This window comes from Leopardus geoffroyi, chromosome E2, assembly GCF_018350155.1.
Source record: "Leopardus geoffroyi isolate Oge1 chromosome E2, O.geoffroyi_Oge1_pat1.0, whole genome shotgun sequence".
NCBI classification, from domain to species: domain Eukaryota; kingdom Metazoa; phylum Chordata; class Mammalia; order Carnivora; family Felidae; genus Leopardus; species Leopardus geoffroyi.
In genome coordinates this window covers 51566752-51589499 of record NC_059335.1, presented here as the reverse complement: position 1 = coordinate 51589499, position 22748 = coordinate 51566752, and the positions used below count along the sequence as shown (strand labels likewise).

Genomic DNA, 22748 nt, shown 5'->3' with positions numbered 1-22748 from the left:
ATGGACTTGTCAGCCTCCATAATTGGATGAACCAATCCCTCCTAAGAGCTATGTTTCTATTCTACAAAGATCCTATTGGCTCTGTTTCTCTGGACTAAGACAGTATTGCCCCACAACAAAAAATGAAAGTATTTGAGTCCCCAAACTTTTAGTTTGCCTCTCTTGAGGGGTTTGGGTGAAACAAGGCACACTGCTCTTTGTGTGATGCAGGAGAAAGAGGAGAGTGGACGAGGTGAGAGTTGGTGACACTGAGAGTTAGGTGAGAGCCAGGAGACACGTTGAGAAAGCACCTGTCTAGGAAATCCCTCAAATTCTGGCAAGACTGCTAGTGGTCCAATAGTACAAGGGATCTGGGGACCATGCCCATTGTGTTCACATTTTAAGGGACAGGGTGAATTCAGTCATCATTTGGCTTATATAAAGATGAGAGTTTGACAGGCTCAAAAAGAGGAGCCTCTGGGTGGCTCAGTTGGTTAAGCAGCCAACTCCTGGTCTCGGCTCAGGTCATGATCTCGCAGTTCATGAGATCGAGCCCCGCATTGGGCTCTGTGCTGACAGCACAGAGCCTGCTTGGGATTCTCTCTCTGCCCATCCCCCAATCTCTCTCTCTCTTTCTCTCTCCCCCCCACCCTCAAAATAAATAAATAAACATTTTTTTTAATAAAAAAGTTCAAAAAGACTGTAGTCTATGCTCTAGCTTGGAGCTTATCAATTGCTATTTATATCACCGATCTCTGTAAGGTCAAAGGAGTTAAATAGCTATACAAATTTAATACATACCAATTTTTGATGTCCCATGCTACCTTTCCACACACTATTCCCTCCCTTCACATCTGTTAAATGGATTGTTCGTTTTCATATTACGTCTGTACGATAGTTATTGTCTTCAGTTGTTGTTCTCGAAGTTTTTATTCTTCTCAATTTCCTCCTCCGTCCAGCATGCCTTGATTTTTGCTTCCCTCAACTCCTTTCCCCTGTAATTTACAGATATGAAGGCCATGTTGGGTCGGGCCTGTGACTTTCCTGGGTGACTATTCTGACACACAGGGTAGCCCATGTGAATTGCGAGGGTCCTTTTTGGTGTTAAGTCTGAATTCCAAACACTGCCCATTCCCAGCTGAGGGCTGATCTAGGCAAGCCTTCAGGGATGGCTACACAGACATCTTCTGGTGGACTCCAGGAGTATGGCTTTCTTTTCCCACACAAGACTCCCTAGAAACCTGAAGCTACTGCTGGCATGGTTGGGGGTGGGTTGTACCCCACCCCCACCCAACGCATCATGCTCCCTAGTAAAGGACGGTGACACGGGCCTCACATGTGTTTCTACCATTGCCACTTACCCAAATCATGTCGGCTGGCAATTACCTAACTTCTTTGTGCATCGGACAGCCTTACTTTCATTTTCCAGTTTAGGAAACTATTTTGCAGAGTACTTTGATGCTTATTTTCTTTCAGTGTTCATGGTGCTTGGCCGACTACCAAGTAAGCAATCAATTAGCAGGGTAACTTTCATCATTGTTGTTGTCACAATTATTCATTTCTCAACCGAACTGGGGTCTCTCTCTGCTACAGTGGAACTTTCTGAGATATGTGGATGCCTGGCGCCTCTATTTTCCTAATTCTACATTATTAATTAATCCTATGATATCTTTCATATGCAAAATTGAATTATAAATTGCAGCTCTTAGGGAAAGATACCACCTTGTGAATCTCATGTTTGTGGCTGCAATCCCTAGGTTTCTGAGTGATGGTATCCATAAATAAAAGGTATTGATGTCACACGTATTCATTGGGCACTTCTCTTTTGCACGGTTTGAGACAAATAACACTTGGGCTCCAAACTCCTGTTCTTTCAACCACACTTCTTTGTGTCTGCATGTGGATGAAGAGTAAAAAGGAGAATCCAACAGGCCTGGGTCTTCATCCTGGCTCTGTTCCTCTGGCTCTGTGACCTTGGCTGGGGCCCTCACCTATCAATGAACTCAGTTTTCTCATTTGTTAGAGGAAATTAGTAATAACTCCCTCACATGCTACTGGAGGATGGAATGAGCTGCCCTACAGCACATTCCCTGGCATAGCATTTGGTCCAGAGTAACTTCAAGAGTTATTAGTCTCTACCTCCCTTGCCCATTATAGGGGCAATGGTACAGATGTCCTTATTGCTGCCATGATTTGTTATGGCTCAGCTGTCTCACAACAAAAGGGATTCTAAATTTTTGCCAAGGGCGTTATGTTATACTCCTTTGATGGACTATGTCCCAGGCATTCACAATGCAGGGAATCTTCATATCTGCAACATATTCCGTATATAATACTAGTCTAACAAAGCAGTGCACGCAAGGGTATCCAACACGATCCCAACTATGTAAAATGGTGCTCACGGCAGGAAGATCCTATGTTATCTGTGGTCATCTTTGAGGGGTGTATAATGAATTATTCCAATCCTTTCGTTACATTTTTCTTTGTTTTTCAAGACTTTCAAAAAGAGCTTGTGCTGGTCCTTATTACTATTTTTAAATTAAGTAATTTCTTCAATCCCTCCAAAGTAGACCTACTTCGCCAGTTCCATAGTGTCTGTGGCAATTTATCTGCTTTTTTTTCAGGCGGGGGGTGGGGGGGGGCTGTTTTTGTTTTGTTTTTGTCTGTACTCTCTTTATGTGCTTTCAAACCAAGAAAGTGTTTTATAATTAAAGCAGTGTGTTCAAAGTTGTGTGTGTTTGTGAGAGATCTTTCATTTACTGTACAGTGAGCTCATTGAACAAAGCAATATTTAGGCAATTCTGAAGAAATGTTTTTTTCTTTCTTTCTTTCTTTCTCCTTTTTTTTTTTTTAGGCATGAGGGAGCACGGAGCGGGGGGAGCACAGCGTGGGGGGGAGTTTCAATTGTAATGATTTTCCTCCGTGTCATTTAGCAGTTTTCCAGGGCTTTTCATTATGGCAGCGCTGGGCCATTTGAGGCACTTGCTTTCTAATCAGCCCTGGACGCCTTCCAGTGAGCCTCGGCGGAAATTCACTGGGCACAGGGTTTAATTGGGGCCACCCACCACGGAGGCGCTTCCCCCCTTTGTCCGGAGAGTTGGAAGCTCTTAATGTAATGCACATAAAAACGTCCAGTATTGCAGGGCAGGAGCGAGCAGGCTCTGATGTCCCGAGGCTGTTATTATGCCCCAGTTTAATGTTAGCTTTTCAGGGAGACTCGGTCCAATCATGGGGGATACAAGAACTCTACAGAAAGAGAGCAACATAAAGTATTAGGTTGCAGTCTGAACACAACCCCTGATGTTTGGAACCTCTCTAAATAGATCCCAGACTGCTTGAAAAATAAGAAATACCCCCCTCTCATCCCTTCTCCTATAATCCCCCTGGCACCTTGGATTCCTTAAATTAATTCATTGCAAAAGCCGGTTGAGTTCCAATAATTGGTTTTAAATGATCTGCCTCTTGAAATTGTGCCTTGCAGTCTAGTGGAAACGCCAGCCTCAAGCATGGTGGGGCCAAGTCGCTATGCAGCTTCTGGAAACAAATTGCCTGTGTAATGGGGTGCAGGCTCCATACAGCACTCCCAGCAGGATGGGGATTGTGTAACTGGGGTAGGCAGGGTGTCTAGAAGGCCAGATCGTGGTGGTGTTTTGGATGATGCGGGTAAGTCAAGGGAGCTGTGACCTCTTTGCACGCTTAAAATTGGAAATGTTTAATTTGGATGTGACTATGGCATCTGCAGGCTTCTTCCTGGCTGTGCTTCCCAGGATAACGCAGCCAGCATCCTGGGAATAAAGATTATTCTTGCTCGGCCCCTCCCCAGGGTAGCGGGATAAAAAGAGAGAGAGAGAATGTTAATGAGGCTACTGCTTTTCAAGGGCTTGATCTATCTAGCACTTAACCTGATGATTAGGATGATCCCTCTCACCCCTCCCTCCATCCCTAGGAGACTGGCCCTGGAGTCAGATTCACCTGGAGTCAGAAGCCCTGACTGGTGCTCCCAGTACCTTTCAGACCCATTGACTCAGAATCTCGGGATTGGGGGGCCGGGGCTTGGCCCCCGGGGCACCCAGGCTGAGCACAACAGCCGAGGTGGGGAACTGCATGGCTTTAACCATCAGGGTGAGCATCCAGACACTTAGACTTATGTGAGCAGAAGAACACAGAAAGGGAAGGAGGAAAAGACCACTGTGCATTCTAGGGGAGGGAGGAAATAAAAACGGGAATGAGGGAGGGGGAGAAAACAGCTGGAGCTCGTTCACAGGCGGGTGTGCGACCCCTTGGGTTATGGAGCCCGGGCCTCACAGGAGACCGTGGAAGTGAGTTTCCCCGGGGCAGGACTGGCTGAGGACGTGATAGAAAGTGCCTGCCTCAGCCGTCTGGATCAGTTTCCTTCTGGGCAACCGAGGGCTCCATTCAACGTCTTTCCAAGAGTGTCTGTCCCAGCCAGTTCTCCGTACTAGAAACAGAGATGGCCGGGTGCACTCCGCTCCAGGCCCCTGGGGAGGCAGCAGTGGCTGGGGTGGGGGTCACGGCCTCTATTGTACGTGTCTCTTGGAGCTAAGGAGCCCCTCTGCCCCCAGCCAGGGGAAGTCTGCCCTGGATGAGACGCCCCATTTTCTATTCTGAAAGGGTGCCGAATGCCAAGGGCCTAAATTAAGGCATTTGCAATGAGGACTGAGCCTGTGGCATTTCTAAAGCAGTTTTGGTAACAGCTGAGCCCCCTTCCTTCCCACATCCTGGACGCTCCCAAACCTCCCAGTTTGGGCTTCAGGGCAGATGGCCGCAGCTGGAGGATAGCTGATGGCTTTTGCTCAGTGCCTTGTTGAGTTTAAGGTGACTCTGACGCATCCGATTAAAAATGCCCTGTAAGTGGTTAGAAATGTGACTCTGGAGCTTTGGATTGTGACTCAGGTTGGAATTACAGCTCAGGGAGTCACCCACGATTCAGATAGGATCTGAGCGCATGAGGGGAGGAGATGATCTTATTGGAAAAGATAAGAGACAAGGATGCATATTCTGGGGAGCACCAATATTTAAGGAACAAAAAGGGAAGGGAAATCATCGATTGGTAAAAATTAAGGGGGAAAAACCCACAACAGGCCACAGTAATGACCTGGAACTTAGGAGGTGAGTGCTTTCTGAGAAGCGCTGATCAGTAGTTTCAAACGCTATAACTATTTAAAGAAGTTAAAGCCAAAGCCTCTCTGGAATATTTTTTAATAGTTCTGAGTTAAAGGAACAAGGTGTGTGGGGGTCTTTATATTTCTACTTATTTTTATTTATTTTTTTAATGTTTATTTATTTTTGGGAGACAGAGAGTGTAAGCAAGGGAGAGGCAGAGGGGAGGGACAGAGGGTCTGAAACAGGCTTAGCATTGAAAGCACGGAGCCTGATTCGGGGCACGAACTCAGGAACCGTGAGATCAGGGCCTGAGCCGAAGTCAGATGCGTAACCGACTGAGCCACCTAGACGCCCTGTCCACTTATTTTTAAATCACTTTAGTCTCATTTCACAATTTTGAAATTATGCTTTGGAGTCTGGCCGTGGTGGGGACCATTTCAGGGGACTTGGGGCAGAAGTGAGGGGTAACTGACTAATGGTATGAAACTGCAGAGTGTGGCCTTTAAAAATTTTTTTTTTTAATGTTTATTTATTTTTGAAGGAGAGAGACAGACAGACAGAGCTTGAGTGGGGGAGGGGCGGAATGAGAGGGAGACACAGAATCCGAAGCAGGCTCCAGGCTCTGAGCTGTCAGCACAGAGCCCGACGCGGGGCTCGAACTCACTGACCGAGAGATCACAACCTGCACGGAAGTGGGACGCTCAACTGACTGAACCACCCAGGTGCCCCCCGCAGAGCTCAGCCTTTTGAAGAGCTCCCTGAGAAAGCGTGACACGTGGGAAGGATGCTAGGTAAATGGAAGAAATGATAAAACTGGTGATTTAGAAGTAGAAGCAGTACATAGTGGTAGCTGGGATGAATCTTTGCTTCCAGTCAATTGTCGAATCCCGATAAGAAAAAACCTGAGAACACACCCCCAGCTGGGCTCTATGAATGGTTGCGTCCCGCCTGAGGCTGACTCGAAGTGAGACCCAGTAGGTCCTAGGCTTCTAAATCCTGTCCCCAAAAGGTGTCTGTAGCCCAGAGGGGCTGTTCTTGTCCTAATTTGCTTATCTTCCAACTTTTGGCCCCTTCTCCGCGCCTGCCTGTGGGGAAGAGAGCACTATTTTCTTTTCTCTTCTTTTCTTTTCCTTTTTTTATTTATTGAGGTATAGCTGACATACAATATTACATTAGCTTCAGGTGTATGACCTAGTGATCCAACATTTGTATACATTGCAAAAGGATCAACACAGTAAGTCTAGTTACCCTCTGCCATCTTACAAGGTGAATACAATATTTTTGGTATAGGCCCCATGCTGTCCATTATATCCTCATCACTGGACGTTCGCATCTCTTCGTCCTTATCACCCATTTTGCTCCCCGGCCCTGTGGCAACCACCAATCTGTTCCCCGTTTCTATGGCTCTGGGCCTTGTTTTGTTAAATTTTTAGATTCCATGCATCAGTGAAATTTTGTGGTATTTGGCTTTCTGTCCGCTTTATTTTATAACCAGATGTTATATCCTGTATAATACCCTGTAGGTCCATCCTGGTCACAAATGGCAAGATCTCATTCTTTTCTATGGCTGAGCGGTGTTCCATTGTGTATATATATACTTCTTTATCTATTCATCTGTCAATGGATACTTAGGCTGTTCCCATATCATGGCCATTGTAAATAATGCTGCAATGAAAATGGGGCCGTATATATCTTTTTGACTTACTGTTTTTGCCTTCTTCAGTTGTGTAACCCAGCAGTGGAATTGCTGAATCATATGGTAGCTCTCGTTTTCATTTTTGTGAGGGAAACTTCATACCGTTTTGCACCATGGCTGTACAAGGGAGCATCATCTTGTAATGCACACCCAGGCACTGCCTCTAGGAGCTACGGCCGTGGAATCAGATGAGAAATATTGGGGGTTCAGTCTGGAAATTGGATGAGGGAACGTTTAAATGACACCATCTCTAAGCAAGAGTTCACAGGCCCAGTCGCATGGCCACAGGAAGAGGGTCCAAAGGACGTTCAAAAAAGGGGAGAAGAGCTGCCATTTATTGAGCGCTGGTGGTTCTGGATTCTGCATCAGACTGTTTTATTTTATTATCTTCTAACGTTTATTTAATTTGAGAGAGATAGAGAGAGAATGAGCAGGGGAGGGGCAGAGACAGAGGGAGAGAGAGAGAATCCCAAGCAGGCTCCACACTGTCAGCACAGAGCCCAACGCAAGGCTCGAACTCACAAACCGGGAGATCATGATGTGACCTGAAACCAGGAGTCGGATGCTCAAGTGACTGAGCCACCCAGGGGCCTCCAGACATTTTATATGTGTTGCTCCTTTTGACCCTTATGAAAATAAAAATAGGCGAACCATTATTTTCTCTGTGTGAACAACAGTGAGCACATTAGGACTTTGTGTTCAAGGTCACATAGCAAAAGTACGAGGACTGCTCTTGTTGCAAGTGTTAGAAGACCAAGTTAAAGGGGGAAATAAAGTCGGAAGGAGGTCTCTCAGCTTAAATGGTAGTGATTCCAAAGACTCACGGAGAGCCTAAGAGAATCATGGGCACCAGCTGGAGCCTGTTTATTTCCCTCTCTCCTACTTGGTGAGTTTCATTTTGGAGCTCAGGGGGCTGACTGCCGACAAATCCAGGTTTTAGTCATACATTGTGACAACCTCAGCTGAAAGATGGGTTCATTCTCCCAAATCGTGTAGATAAACACCAGTGGATGATTCTGATAGGTCCCGGTTCAGTCCAGATCCCACCCGTAATTTTTGGCCCCCCAAAAAGTGCTCTTACAAGTTTGGGCAGGTCTAAATCACGGATTAAACCAGAAAGAGGGAGATGGAAATGTGTCGAAGGCAAATTATCCTCTCCCACCCACAAATCTAATCAAACAAGCAACAAATACTTACCACTCATCACGACAGCAAGGATTCAATCTCACGCGGGCCCTTTATTATTTCTATTATACTTTGATTCCTCCATGAGTAAGGAATGACTTGAAGGCATCCCCGAAGCTTTAAATCTTGGGGACTCAGAAGCAGTGCTGGCATTTAAGTGAAGGTGTAGGGATGGTGGAACATAGCTACCAGTTTGTGATATCTTTAGTTACGTCTACGTCAGAAACAACCAGGCGTTGGTTAAGAGACAAATGTCTGGGCCTCATCCCAGACCCACTTTACTGGAATATTCTTGGGGATGCTCACGAGTGTGGTTCTACAATTCCCCCAGGTGATTTTGGTTAGTAGTAATGCTTGCCAATCCTGGCCCGCCCAGGCTCAGTGAGGCCTCGCTGGCCTTATAGACGTGAGCTAGGGAATCACCAGGGGCAGATGTCCGAGCCTGCGTGTGCTGAGATCCTGGTGGCGGGGGAATGAGGAGAGAATATGTCACCTAGACAAGAGTTATTTCCCTTTCTTAGGCAGCCTGATATTTTCCAGAGCTTTTGCAAAGTCTCCCTATTCCACCCTTCCACTGGGCACAGAGCTCAGAACTTGGCCTTGAGTCCGGTTGTGGAAATAAGTAGGTCTAGCTCCAATACAGCCTCCTGGGCTTCGGGCAAACAAACCACTTTTAATAGTAGGTCTTGGGAAAGTACTAAAAATAGAACAGGGAAGCAGCATCCTCCAGAGCAGAATCAACAGAGGCAAGTGGAGAGGAGGAGGGGGGAGTCTCACCACACAGATAAGTTATGACACACACACAGGTTGTGAAGCAAAGAAATCGAGGTCGGTGTCCTAAGAAGTGCAAGGAGAGACTGCAATAAAACGCAAGAGGGGAGAACGTTGACAATTCCTAAATGGTGTTGGATGACAATCTATTTCCAAAGCTAGCTGCTAAGCTAAGGGGCTCTTCTTCCTGCATGGTCACTGACAAAGAGCAAACGAATCTGGCTACATGGCACCAGTTGGAATTTCACTCTGTGTGTGGTGCTCACCTTGCCTTTCTGGGTGGTTATCTCTAAAGAATGTGGACAAAGTTTGGACCTGCCATTCTGTCATCTTCCACCTCCTCCCTCCTCCCCCATGATTTCTGAGTACTGTGTCAAGAACTTTGGCCGGAAGGAAGCCCTTCCCTTGGGGTTTTGAGGAGGTAAATAGATTTCCATCTCTTTGCCTTTCCTTTTGGCTACCGTGTTGAAATAAGTTAAACCTTGTTTTCTGCTTCTGTTTTACCCTGTTCTGGCTTTGGAGGCATGGCTTTAGATGTCTTTCTCTTTGGACATGAAAATACTCTCTCCGGGAAGCTGTCAGGAATCTGTTCAGTAAAACCTGATGAAATACTCAATGCAGCTTTCAAATGCCAGAGGAGGGGCAGTGTCCTTACGCCCTCCGCACGGAAAGAGGGGGAGAAAATAAGGGGTCAGTTATGGCACAAACAGTCAACAGTGGTGGGAGAAGAGCTGAATGTTCTCACTTTCCATGAAAGAGACACTTGCAACTTCATAAAGCTGAGACCAAGGGAAAAGTGGGTAAAATGGCAGGGATTGCCTTTTTTTCTCACGCTGGCCAGGAGGAGGCACATGACTGATGGCATATCCTTTTGAAGAAATGTTACACTTATGGCAGTGTAGAAAGAAGAAAAACCAGTGCCTAGAATTGTATCATTGATATTAAAGAAGGAAAAAAGAGGGGAAGTATTTAAATAGGTAGGAGTGAAACCATGTGGGGGCGTCTGAGTGGCTCGGTCGGTCAAGCGCCAACTCTTGGTTTTGGCTTGGGTCGTGATCTCACTCACATTTCTTGAGTTCGGGCCCTGTGTTGGGCTCTGTGCTGATAGCACAAGAAGCATGCTTGGGATTCTCTCTCCCTCTCTCTCTCTCTCTCTCTCTCTCGCCCTGCTCACGTTCTCTCTCTCTCTCTCAAAATAAATAAGTAAACATTAAAAAAAAAAGAGTGAAACCATGTAATCTTCCCATCTCAAGCTTTCCCACCATGTCCTTCCTCCCTCCCTCCCTCTCTTTCTTCTTACAAATATTTATTGAAGGTTCGCAGTGTGCCAGGCTCTGGGCTAAGTCTGACAAAATACGACACAACAGGTTTTTTTCCTTTTCCCCCTTTGGTTTACGTGATGAACTGAATGTGTCCCCGCCCATTCATGGGATGAAATCTAACACCCAAGACAGGGTCTTTGAGAGACGATTAGCCCATGATGACTGGGTCAGTGCCCTTATAAAAAGGGATGGAAGAGAGCTCCCCAGTGGTTTCCAACAAATGAGGACACAGCCAAAAGAAGGCACTCTATGAATCAGGAAGCAGGCTCTTGCCAGACACCAGATCTGCGGGCACCTGGGTCTCGGGCTTCCCAGCCTCCAGAACTGCGAGAGAGAAATGCTTGTTGTTGATATGTCACCGCTGCTGTGGTATTCTCTTAGAGCAGCCCGAACAGACTGAGACAGATTCCAATGAAGTTTATTATTTTTTAAGTGTATGTATTTATTGAGAAACAGGAAGAGAGCACAAGTGGGGGAGCAACAGAGAGACAGGGAGAGAGAGAGAAGCCCAAGCAGTCTCTGCACTGTCGGTGCTGAGACTGATGCAGGGCTTGAACTCAAAAGACTGTGAGATCCTCACCTGAGCGGACATCCAGTGTCCGGCGCTCACCTGACTGAGCCACCCAGGCACCCTTGAACTTCAGCTATTCATTATTGTGTCTTAGATTCGTACTTTTAAAATCAGCCAAGATTGGTGTTTCCAAATAACAGAGACGGGTGCTACTTTGCAATTCACAGCCCAAGGGCTGGACCTTGTGGTCCTGACTCTCTGTCACCATCTAGAGGCGATTTGTACATATTGCAGGGCTAGTTCTTGGAATATTGAGTGCATAAAATCCTCTCAGAAGGTATATATGGCTGGCTTTGCAGTGTTTATATATTGGCCCTGCAGAAGAAATTGGATCCAGTCATCTGCAAATGGATGGGACTGGACATTATGATCTCCCGAGCTATGAGTATGTGAGAAATGGGTCTTGGTTTCTGTATCAAACCGTGGAGGGCTGGGATATACCCAGGGCAAAGGTTTACTAGGGTATGGGAGAAGAGGGATGAGCCATTTATATCAGGTTCAAGAGGAGACCTCCACACCCTTGGTGTGCAGTTCGTTTCTTACTAAAGTGCTTAAGTCACGTGTGTTAGAGTCGCCCACAGGTGCTTGCCACAGATGCATATGTGAGCCCTACATCAAATCTCCTGGCTCAGAATTTCCATGGCACATGGCCTGGGAATCTGCATAGGAAGACAACATCACAGGTGACTGTCATGCACATTCAAATTTGACATCGGATGTATGAAGGAACAGAAGTACAGTGTATCCTCTGTTCTCCCTTTTAGAGCTCATGTGTAAAGTGCTTAGAAAAACAGAGTCAATCCTGGAGATACCCTTCTGATGCATTGTGTGTATTCCTATTCCGCTGATTATAAGATTGAGGCTACAAGAGCTTAAACAGATCACTCGGGGAAACCCACCTGGTTTGTTCCATCCGGATTTCCTCCCCGTGTGGCCTTTCTTCAGGGCCTTCCCTAGCATAAGTGCTCTGGATCTGCAGCCCCCACCCACCTCCTCTCTGCTGCGACCGGTGAAACCGACCAGGCGTGTTGAGCTCTCACTCCTTGTAAGCTGTGATGTGGACCTCACCTTAGCCACCTGGCACTCTTAGGGTCGGAGCAGGGTCCACATCCGCCTCTCCTGCTACCATCCTGGTCCAAGAGGCCCGAGTTATTTACCTTAATTCTAGCAAGTTTGCCTGCCCCCCGGCCCTGCCTCAGCCCCTCCAATCCATATCCACACAAAATCTGAGACTTTTTTTTAAAGTTTATTTATTTTGAGACAGAGAGAGAGAGAGCACGAACGAGCAGAGGAGGGGCAGAGAGAGGGAGAGAGAGGAAAAGGGAGAGGATCCCAAGCAGGCTCTGCGGCATCAGTGAGGAGCCCAACGTGGGGCTCGAACTCCGGAACTGTGCGATCGTGACCCGAGCCGAAGTTCGAAGCTTACCCAACTGGGACACCCAGGGGCCCCTGAGACTTTTTAGGAGATAATGTTATCCTCTCCACTCTCTGTCTCTCACATCTGAAATCTAACAGGTTCCTTCACGCTTCCTCTCCCCACCCCGCCAGGTCCTACTGATGTGGCCATTAGCTTTCCGCCTCTCCCTCTGGCCTCTAACTCTTCGGCCCTTTTCACGCTGGAAGACCTCCACTTACCTTGTGCTCCCTCTCCTGGCACACAAGACCTTATTCCTCTCTTCCCTGGGAAAATCAACCCACTCCCTTTGGTCTTCCTTGGAATGCCAACTCCAAAGAGACACGTGACGCGCAGACACTCTTAACCCCACTCCAGCTAAATTAGATTCTGCTGGCATTCTTTCTCAGGTAGGCACGTATTCTGCTCCGTGATAGTATTTGCGACCATTTGGGTTCTAGCGCCGTCGAGGAACCCAATCGCCGTCTTTCCCACTGGCCTGTGAGAACATATTTCGTTCATCACCGCCAGCAGGAGGGATCCCAAGATCAAACGAATGTATTGAGTGAAGAACGGGCGCGCGGCAAACGAGACGCACGTTCACCGCGACGGCAGGTACCGCTTGTTCCGGCCGAGTTCTGCGGGTCGTGGTGCTAGGGGCCGGGGTTCCGTCTGGAGGAGCTGGAGGCATGGTCCCTGGGAGAAGGGAGAAAGATGAGAAGGATGAGAAGCGGTGGCCCACCGCCAGCCTGCCGTGCGCCGCGTAGGCAGCGACGAGGCTCAGGGTCCCGGCCCCCGGGCTCCTCCACGTCTGCCAGCTCCCCGGTCCCTCGGGTGGGCTCCCGGGAGCCCAGCCGAGCCCAGTTTCCTCTTCTTTATCAAGGGGTTAATAATTCCCCCCTTGCCAAGCAGGGCCTTGAGGTAAATGGAGACAAAGCACCTGGCACTCGGGAGGCGTTCAGAGCGCGAAATACCTCGGCTGTGTCGCCGGAAGACTTGTCCAAGAGAAGTCTGCACAGGCAGCGAGGGGAGTCGCGCCGCTTACCTGGGCCTGCCCCCTCCCAGCTCGGCCCTCCGTGCGCCGAAATTACGTTTTCCGAGCCGGACCCAGGGCGCTCCCCCCTCCCTCCCCCCGCCACTCCCCCAGGGCCCTCCCCCTCCGCCTCCTCCCTCCGAGCGGGAGCCGGGGATCCCACGCCCTTGCACCAGCCCGGGGGCTCGGACGGGCCCGGGAGCCGCTGGTCGCCAATCACCGTGCGGTGGAGAGGCGGGCGCTCGGCTCGGCGCGCCGGGGGAGCCAGCTGGCGCTGCTTTCCCCGGGAGCCTCAGACGCTCGCACAGACAGACGGACGCACAGACTGGCGGGCGAGCGGGCGGGCAGGCACGGACAGCGTCCCCCGGCCGTCTGCGCTCCGAGGCGCGCGCCCGCCCCGGGGAGCCCCCACCCCCGCCCCGTGCGCCCCCACCCCCACCCCACCCCACCCCTCCCGGGAGCGGCGGGCGGCAGCTCCGCGGGCCGGCGCCGGCAGAAGGGAGGGCGCGCGGGCGGCCGGAGGAGGGGAGGCCCCGGCGCGCGCGGCCCGCGAGGTGAGCGGCGGCGGCTCCCACCTGGCGCCGCACCTGGAGCGCCGCGCTCCGGGCCGGCTGGGAGAATGCGCGCCGCCAGTGCGCTCCGCCCGCCGCGTCCGGCCGCCCTCAGCCGCCGCGCCCGCACCTGACCATGGAGTGCGCCCTCCTGCTCGCGTGCGCCCTGCCCGCCGCCCGCTCGGGCCCGCCGCGGGCTCCGGCGGGGCTGGGGCGCGTGGCCAAGGCAGGTGCCCGCCGAGGGGCGCGCCGAGAGCGGGGGGGGGGGCGGGGGGCGCCCGGCGCCAGCCCCGCCGCGCCCCTCACGCGCGGTGTCACCTTTTCTCTTGCAGGCGCTCCAGCTGTGCTGCCTCTGCTGTGCGTCGGTCGCCGCAGCCCTAGCCAGTGACGGCGGCGGCGGCGGCGGATTAAACGTCGGTTCGTATTTGCTCCCCACCCCGAGAAAGGGCCTTCCCGGGCACTTGTCCCTTCTTTCCCCCCCTCCCCGAAAGAGGGGAGAGTGGGAAGGCGCGTTCCACGTCCCCCCTCCCCTCCCCGCCCCGACCTGGCAGGTGTGTGCCCGTCCTGGAAAGGGTTCCTGTTTGGCGGGGCGGGGGGTGATGTGGCAAGGACTCTGAACTTATCAAAAGAATCAGTGTCTTGAGCTGAAAGTCGCATAATTGAGAAAACAATACTTTCCCTGGGTCACAGACGGCTTGTTTAAAAAACGTACTGCGGTGAGAAATTAGGAAGGGGACATTCTGGTTGATAGCAGAAGGCACCTTCCTTATTTCCTTCCTTTTCTGGGAAAGCCTGTGGGAACTAATGCTTGGGGCGGGGGGGGGGGGGGGAGAGTGAAAAAATGCGAGACCTCCCCTTCCCTGTCTCTCCGCCTCGTTTTCCTCTCCACTTGTGTTCCTTCTCTTCCTTTCCTTCTCTCCTTTTTCCTGCCCTTGGGTCACGGATGCCCCAAGACTGCTTTTAGAAGGAGGAGAGCAGGTAAGCTGGAGGTCTCTGGGGGCTTTATCTCTTCTGAGGTTCCCAGCCAAAAACCTCCAGAGAACACCCTTCCGTTCTGTCATTTATTAACTTCCTGATGGTTGCCATTGTTTCCACCAGCTACAGGAGAACAGCTCATCCACGTGTCTAGCACAACCTGATGTCCAACCCGGATTCTAGGAGTTTTAGCCTTGCAGGGTCCTCTCCTGCTGTGGGAGAGCCAGGCGTATTGGGGAGAGGGGAAATGGCAGAGTCCTCGGTCAAGGCTGGGGAAAATGTGGGTGAGATGAGGGGAGGGGACAGAGCCAGGAATTAACTCCTGAGAAATTCACCGTTTGTCCAACCAGAGAGGCTGACTGGAGTTTCTAAAACAACCCCTCATTGTTCGATTAGAGGTCAAAAAGCTGGAGGCTCCCTCTGGGGCAGGGGGATTTGTGGGCTGATGGCCTAGAGGGCTGGCTGGATAAGGCTACCCGTGGCCTCGTAGCGAAGAGCAGGCAGAGTTTCAGGTGGGTTTGGGGAAAGAGGTCAGAAACATCTTCCTGCAGAGACTAGCGCATGCGCTGGCCCAGTTTCCACACTTGGGTTTTAGCACGGTGGAGAAAGGAGGTGGTTTTTTAATAAGAAAAAGTTGCATTTAATCAAGAGTCACATTCCTGTAAAGCAATGTAACAGAGTTTTAAGACAGAAGTAGTGTAAAAAAAAAAAAAAAAAAAAAAACTGCTCAGTTTTTTAAGGGTAAGAGAGGAGGAAAACTTATTTCCCAGTTATTTTTTAATAAGCATGTCAGAGATAGTATTTCTAGTCAGAGGAGTCGAGAAAATGGGAGAGGCAGGATGTAAAGAAGACTGAGAGAAGGGTAGTGGCTCAAGCAATCAGAGTCACAGGTGGTTCATACACAGAAGAACACAGTTGAAAATTATCATGTTGGGATTTTTTTTCCAAACGGAGGCTCAATTAGCATATCGCTCATGATATGCTCTTACCTACCAGCCTTCTGTTCATTCCTGAGCTTTTCTTATTTGGTTGTTGACTCTCTTGGGAAAAGAGAAATTCCTCTCTCTTTTCCTCCTCCAGTAACCAGGGACCCAAGTGACTCAAACATGCCTCTTAGTTATTCGGAATCGTTCTGAACACTTTCCAAAGTAGTTTCCCATTCTGTGCCTAGAAAGTGGAAATGCAGAATGTCTTCGAACACGCAGAAGGTCTGTTCCAAATCCTTTTGTGATGGTAGTTCTTGGTCTCAGCATTCTGTGATAGAAAACGGTGTGCTGGCTTCGGTTTTCCAGCAGCAAATAGTTGGTTGGTTTTTGGGTTTTTTTGTTTTTTGTTTTTTTTGGGTTTTTTGCAAGCAGCAATTAGTGCTGCTCTAGAGAGCAATGGGGAAAGTATTTTTAAACGTGCCTTCCAGGTGTTCCCCTGACTGATACTCCCTCCCTCACCAACATGTCTGAGCAATTTTAAACATCAGACTCAATAGGAAAGTTCTGACAATTTTGAGACATTTTTGAATGCATCCACTGTATTTTATGCTTACAGTGAAATGGGATTGTCCCTGGAAAAGCTCAGAGTAAAACGTTCAGAGCAATACAAGCGCTGGGGTTTTATTATCACATGTAGTTGCTCTCGGAAATCTGAAACTGCCAGTATTTGCTCGTTATCTGAGATAGCATCTCAAGTTACTCAGCACTGGGAGTTATCATTTGAAATTTAAACTCTGCCTCCCCCTATGCTCCCAGTTTAGTTTAAGCACGAAGATATTAATCTCCTTGAAAAAAAAAATTTGATGCATTTCTTTACTTCTGCGGTTCTGTATTTATTTTGTGTCCAAAAGATCACTTTTTATGTACGGGTGGTTCTGCAGCTCCCAGACTCCAGTTCATCTCTCTCTGTCTCCAGACCATGAGAGAGAGTTGTGGCATTTTCTCGCAAACATTCTTGGCATTCGTGAAGATCGTGCTTGACTTCTCGGTTTGGTAGGCATCCCTGTCACAGAGCTCCTTGCAAAAGCCACAGAGTTCTCCTCTTCGGGAGCGGCTCTGAGTTCCCGTTAAGCAAGGTGCAGGGCAGTGGAAACAAAGATACCTTTGAGCTGTCCTTTGCTCCCCGCCAGCCTGTTGGAAAGCGAGCCTTTGGCACTATGGGTACTGGGTGCTGACAGCTAAAACTTTCCCGTTGCAGATTACGTCTTTGTCACGCCGGTGGAAGTGGACTCAGGCGGGTCGTATATTTCACACGACATTTTGCACAACAGCAGGAAAAAGCGATCGGCGGGGAGTGCCGGCAGCTCCCCGCATTACCGATTTTCAGCATTTGGACAGGAACTACATTTAGAACTGAAGCCCTCGGCGATTTTGAGCAGTCACTTTATTGTCCAGGTACTTGGAAATGATGGTGCTTTGGAGACTCCGGAACCCGCAGTGCAGCGATGCTTCTATCAGGGATTTATCAGAAATGACAGCTTCTCCTCCGTCGCTGTGTCTACGTGTGCCGGCTTGGTAAGCACCCCGCACGCTGGGTCGACTCCCCCTTTCTTGTGTTTTGTGGAAGTCGAATGAACAGATGTCTGCAATATTAAGTGTTCTTCCAGCCAGCTCGACACATTCACACTGTCAGCTTTGATACTTCTAATATTCTCAATTAATCTAATCTGCTCCCAGAAAAAGAAAATAGAATAGAACTTTAATTACCATTTAGAACATTCTTTTGATGTTTAATGGTCTGGGCCTCTTTATTCTCTGTGTTTGAGACGATCCCTGAGGAAATTAATTTGATGGATGCCATTCGCTTTGTAAAGTCTTAAGAGACCCAGGCATTATATAAATCTAACAAGCTGCATGCTTCTACACTGCTTTGAGACGGGAAAACTGTATTTCAATGCAAAATTGTGTTCAGCAGCCCCGTTAAGCCCAACCTTCACTGTAGAAGGGAGGCCCTTTGTTTTCTTTGAACTAAGCTGTTCATGTCCTGCTCGCACAAGACATCCTTTTAGACTGTGGTGTGGTGTGTTTGAGGACTGGCAGGACTGAGTGTGGCATCCAGGGAGGCAGAGCGCTTAAAAAGTATTGGGGACGAGCGTCATTTCCTCTCTGTGTGATCCTCGACAGCTGAGCTCCAGGCCAAGGCTGTTGGTGTAAAATGATACTCGCCTCAGGATTCGGTCAAATCTACGAGGCAGTAAATGCGGTTCTGGGTTCGCACTGACATTGAGAAGCGTCTTGCACAGACATAAGAGAGTGTGTGTGTGTGTGTGTGTGTGTGTGTGTTCGAACACATCATTGGCCATGCCCTGGCATGGCCGGAAGAAGTGTGGGGAAAGCCCAAGTGGCGATGTCATTCGTAACGTGCACGGTAAATCAGGACACCGAGCAAGGAGCGGGGCAGGAGGTGTAGGTGCCGGTGAATGAAAACTCCCACGTTCTGCGCCAGTCGAAACTTTATTATTCAACTTCGTTTTCATAGCGTGGCCTGAAATGCAGCTATCACCTTTCATCACAGCTAGAGTTTTGGTGTTCTTTGGTATAATTTTGCAGTATCGAGCGAGGCAAAGATTTGACAATTCCCAGCTAAGCTTGATCCATGTAAATGACCACCATGACTCATTAATCACGTGGCTACGCACACCCACAAATAGATTTGGCATTTTGTTGGTGGTGGTGGTGATGTTGTTGGGCTTGATGGTGATGGGTCTTCTGCTCTTTTCCGGGCATTGTCCCGTATTTCCCCCGTCTCCTGTCTGCTCCTGTATCCTAATGCCTTCGGGAGTGGAGGCACCTCACTGTAGTGGCTTAAACTATTCCATTTCACATAACACCGTGGAGGTGCAAGTTATGAACCTCCATATGCCTTCGCGTCTTCAGCTCTAGAGTGGAAATAACAAGAGGGTTTACAGCACAGAGCTGTGGGGATTAGGCGACTTCTTACATGGACGATGCGAAGTGGTTCCTGGCAGGGAATAATTGCTCCCTGGCGGTTCTAGTTCCGGCAATGCTTAGCCACCTCACGTACCTCTCTTGGGATTCCCCCCTCTGTGAATGACAGGAAATCTGATCGGTTGCCTCGTATCAATAGATGTCAGTTGATTTCTCCTGGGGAGGAGAGTCACCGGAAGCAAATGATCGCTTAACAAACGGGAATGAGGCAAGTGAAAAATTTCCATCGTTGTGATGGATGTGAGAGAATTGACGGCCACATGCGCCTGTGTCTAAGGCCAATGTGGGTTGGAATCATGACATTCGGATTCTGTCTCCCCTACTCCAGAAGCCAGCTGCATGTAATCAGTTAAATAACTTTTCTAGGTCTCAGTTTCCTCTCCTGCATCATGTAAAATAACTTCTCAGACCACTGCCATCTCTAGGCATCTGACTCTGATTAGCCGATTTGTTGACCCTGGCGGGGCCCACTTGGTATGGGGTAGGGTGAGAATCAAGCCGATCCCCACCTCTCCATGACCCTGCCAAACGACTACGAAACACAAACACATACCCCCCCAAACTTGATGAGAAAAAAACAACAAGAAAGAAACATGAAAGGGGAAAAAAACCCACAACTGAGAAACTGGACGCCACTCTGAGTTAATTTTTGAAGCCCTGTGTTGAAGTATAATGTGTATACGGAAACGTGCAAAATGAACATGCGGAAAAAGGCAAAAATCATAGAGCACAGCCTAATGAACTTTCACACAGTTCGCACTCATGTACCCGCCACCAAGATGAAACAAGACATTCCCAGTGTCCCAGATGATCCCCCTGTGTCCGGTCCCTACCCCACCCCCACCCCCAGAGGTGGTTACCCCAGAGGTAACCCCTGTCCTAACTTCTAACTTAGCTTACTTTTGCCCATTTTAGTATTTTGCATAAGGCAAATTATACAGTATTCGTCCACGTGAATATTTCACCAGGTTTCCATTTAGAGGTCGGTGGGCGTCTAAGTGTTCCGCTTTGGGCTATTCTCGAGTACCGCTGAGCATTCTTGTCTGTGCCTCGTGGTGAGCCTGTGGACCCCTGTCGGAAGTATACCTAACAATGCGTTGTTGGGTGTGGCTGTGCCACTTTGCACCTGCCATCAGCGGGTCTGGGAGCTCCAGTCACTCCACATCCTCGCCGACACTTACTGTTGTCTCTGGTTTCCATTTTAGCTACCGAAGTGATGGGCGTGACGTGGTTCCCCATGACGGGTTTAGTTTGTGGTGTCCTGGTGGTGATTGCAGTCGAGTACCGTTTCTTCTGCTCACCGGCCATCTGTATGTCCTCTTTTGTGATCAGTCTCTATCCTGCAGACAGATGGTATTAATGCTTCCAGCCTACGCTGTGGTGTTTTTCCCTTTTCTCTGTCATTAGAAACCAGAATTCTGAGCAAAAACACTGCTCTGCTGGTGTGACCTCTCTGTTATGATGGCTACGATTCTCTAACAAGGCCCTGACCTGCTTATGAAGCACTATCAAACGGCAGTAGTGAAGACGGTGAGATCATCTGAGGTACCACGGTGAGGGGACGCTTCACTAGAAACAGGGAGAGAGGGTGATGGGGAGGAATATCCGTGGCAGGAGGAAGACTTTCTTCATCCTTCCAGCCCCTTAGGAGTCACAGACCTTGCCCTCCTTCTTTGGCCCAACAAAGGGTTATACCTTTGCTAAAGTTCATTAGCAGCTACTCTGATGGCTTCCGAGCGGTGAATAATGGAAGAGTTCATGAGAGGGGCGAACCTCTCCATGCTTTTTTGGAGAGACTCGGCAGGGTTGACATGCTAAAGGAGACGAGCAACTCTTCTTGCCTTGATGTAGAAGCTGACAGGAGCCGAATGAGACTCATAGGTAGAGTCTCTTCCACTGCAAGGCTCTGCGTCAGGGTTTCTACCCCCATGGAGCTGGATGACTGGCCTCAGAATGCCTTTAGAGGTTACAGCAACTTCCTGGAGTGCATGCAGTGTGTCTCAGGACAATAGGTCACCTTTCCATAACGAAGTACCCATGGAAGAACTAACCTGTTATCTTGGTCGCCAGGGAAGCCCCAGGAGAGAATGAGAAAGGGTAGGAAGGTTATAATCATGAAATAGATGCCTATGTATATACATGTGTACGTGCATATTCCAGCGAGGATGTCTCTGGCCGGGAATTTCCCTCAATAATTCAGAATTAAACTGTCCTTCGAGTATTTGCTTAAAATGCACTCCCCTCCCCACGACTGACAGGGCTCGCTTTACTCAGGAGTTGAGCAGGCCATTATTTCCTTAGAACAAGGGACAGAACAGAGGTTGCAAACTTCCCTGGGTGAATCCTGCCTCCCGCAGTGTCCCGGCATGATTATTATTTTTGGGGGTTTTGAGTGCATTTAGACAGGAACTTGCCTACTCCAACTCCTCACTGCCCCCTACATCTGACTGCCTCGCACTCTGTGAAGGTGTCTTGGGTTTGCAGCCTTTGTCCCAGAATCTTGGGGGTGCAGATTAACCCAATCACCATTTGCCATGTATATCCCTCCTACCCTATCTAGCCTCTCTTCCACTAACACAGCCATGGAAAGGTCATTACCTCCAGGAAGCCCATGCTGTTGTTAGCATTCGCATCTTGATGTTGAACTACCACCTACCTTTTTATGACTTTCACCTGTATTTCTTAATTTTTGTCTTCTGGGTTGGTAGAACAAACTTGTACCTTTCTGCCTCCATGCTGGGAGATCCAAAAGGCCTTTCTGCTCAAAAATGTTTTGCCTTAGAGCTCCTTTTTTTTTTTTTTTTTTTTTTTTAATCAGGACAGTGGTTTTCAGAGTGTGATCAGCTGCATTAACTTTGCCTGAGGTGTTGAAAATTTGAATTTCTTTACCCACAACAGAAGGTCAGAGAGGCTAAGCTCAGGAATGTGTGTTTTTCTAATTCTCCAAGTGACTCCTAATGCATATTAACAGTAGAGAACCATTGGATCAAGACGTTGAACAAATAGGCAAATTGTTTTAATAACTGCTGTTGGGAAAAAAAAAATTATTGCTTTTGGTTTGACAGACCGATCCCATTTCTAAAACTTAGTGGAAATGTCGTGTTTTAAGAACAGATTGAAAAGACACATTGAAAGATTATCCTTTTATTCAACAAGTTTTGATTAGCTTCTGTCAGGCACCTGTCAGGGTACAGCAGATAAAGTCACAAGCACGTTGGATGCCATGTTCTAGTTTATGGGGGAAGCATAGTCAAATAGTACTACAAGCCACCTCTGGGAGATCTACTGTGCACATTAGCATATTAGCAACTTAGAAATGCCCTACTTTAAGGACATTTGTTTAAGCCTAGAATTTTCCTAAGTGACAGTCTGGTACTAACAAAATCGAAGCGATGATTCCCAAAAAAGATCTATTACGTATTGATTTCTAACCGGGGGGAGATGTTCCCGGAATAAAAGGATTTCATGACCATATAAGTGGCCATATATTCCCATAGAGTTAGGGAAACCTTAGGTTTAAATGCAATTAGGAGAAGTCTTTTCTGTAATAGGGTCCACACCTTTTAATATGCTTATGTGGATTGCGGCTTGCGAAGCTCCCAGAGGTGGAATTCTAATACTAATTGGGCTGCTCCCCTCTCTTGAAGGCGTACTTTCATCAATAACTTGTCCAGATTTCTGTGGTTCACCCTAAAAGAGCAATTTCTAGCTCTAAGATTACTTGCACTTTGCGGGTGCCTGATAAACCTAATTTTCATGTGTTCCCGTTGGGGAAATACACCCCTTGCTTGACACACTCGAGCACCAAGCTCCGTTCACCATGTGAGGATCAAGTGACAAGGCTTGAGGGAACTTCCGCCGTATTGCTCCCCTCCCCAGATCTGTACTGTGTGTGCTTGGTGCTCTACCTTTGATGAATAACAGTGAGCGAGCACCCAGCTGGCGAAGAGGGGAGGACTGCTCGGCCGCCGTCTTCCCTCGTCTCCAGTCAGGACCCAGGCTCAGCACTGCATCAGGGGCTCAGCGGAAAGTGCGCAGGAGATCCCTCCGGCCTCAAGTCCTGACACACCGCCTAGTTCTTGTCCCTCCGCTTTCTTTCGTTTCTTCTCTCCTTGTCCCCAACAATTAAACCGTAAGTGGTGTTTCTCCTCCGTGGCTGGCTGCCCCGGTGTCCTCATGCCTTTGTTAGCGGTGGCCTCTAGACTGCTCTCCA

At 48.7% G+C, this 22748-nt stretch overlaps 1 protein-coding gene across 1 annotated transcript in view; it reads left to right on the top strand.

Annotated features, from left to right (window-relative positions):
• The first annotated feature begins 13761 nt into the window (after positions 1 to 13761).
• Positions 13762 to 22748, top strand: part of ADAMTS18 (ADAM metallopeptidase with thrombospondin type 1 motif 18) — a 141915-nt gene continuing 132928 nt past the window's right edge. Inside the window, exons 1-3 of the mRNA XM_045440120.1 lie at positions 13762 to 13855; positions 13914 to 14042; positions 16785 to 17101. Of these exons, the coding sequence (XP_045296076.1) occupies positions 13762 to 13855; positions 13914 to 14042; positions 16785 to 17101 (540 nt within the window). The remainder of the gene's footprint in view (positions 13856 to 13913; positions 14043 to 16784; positions 17102 to 22748) is intronic.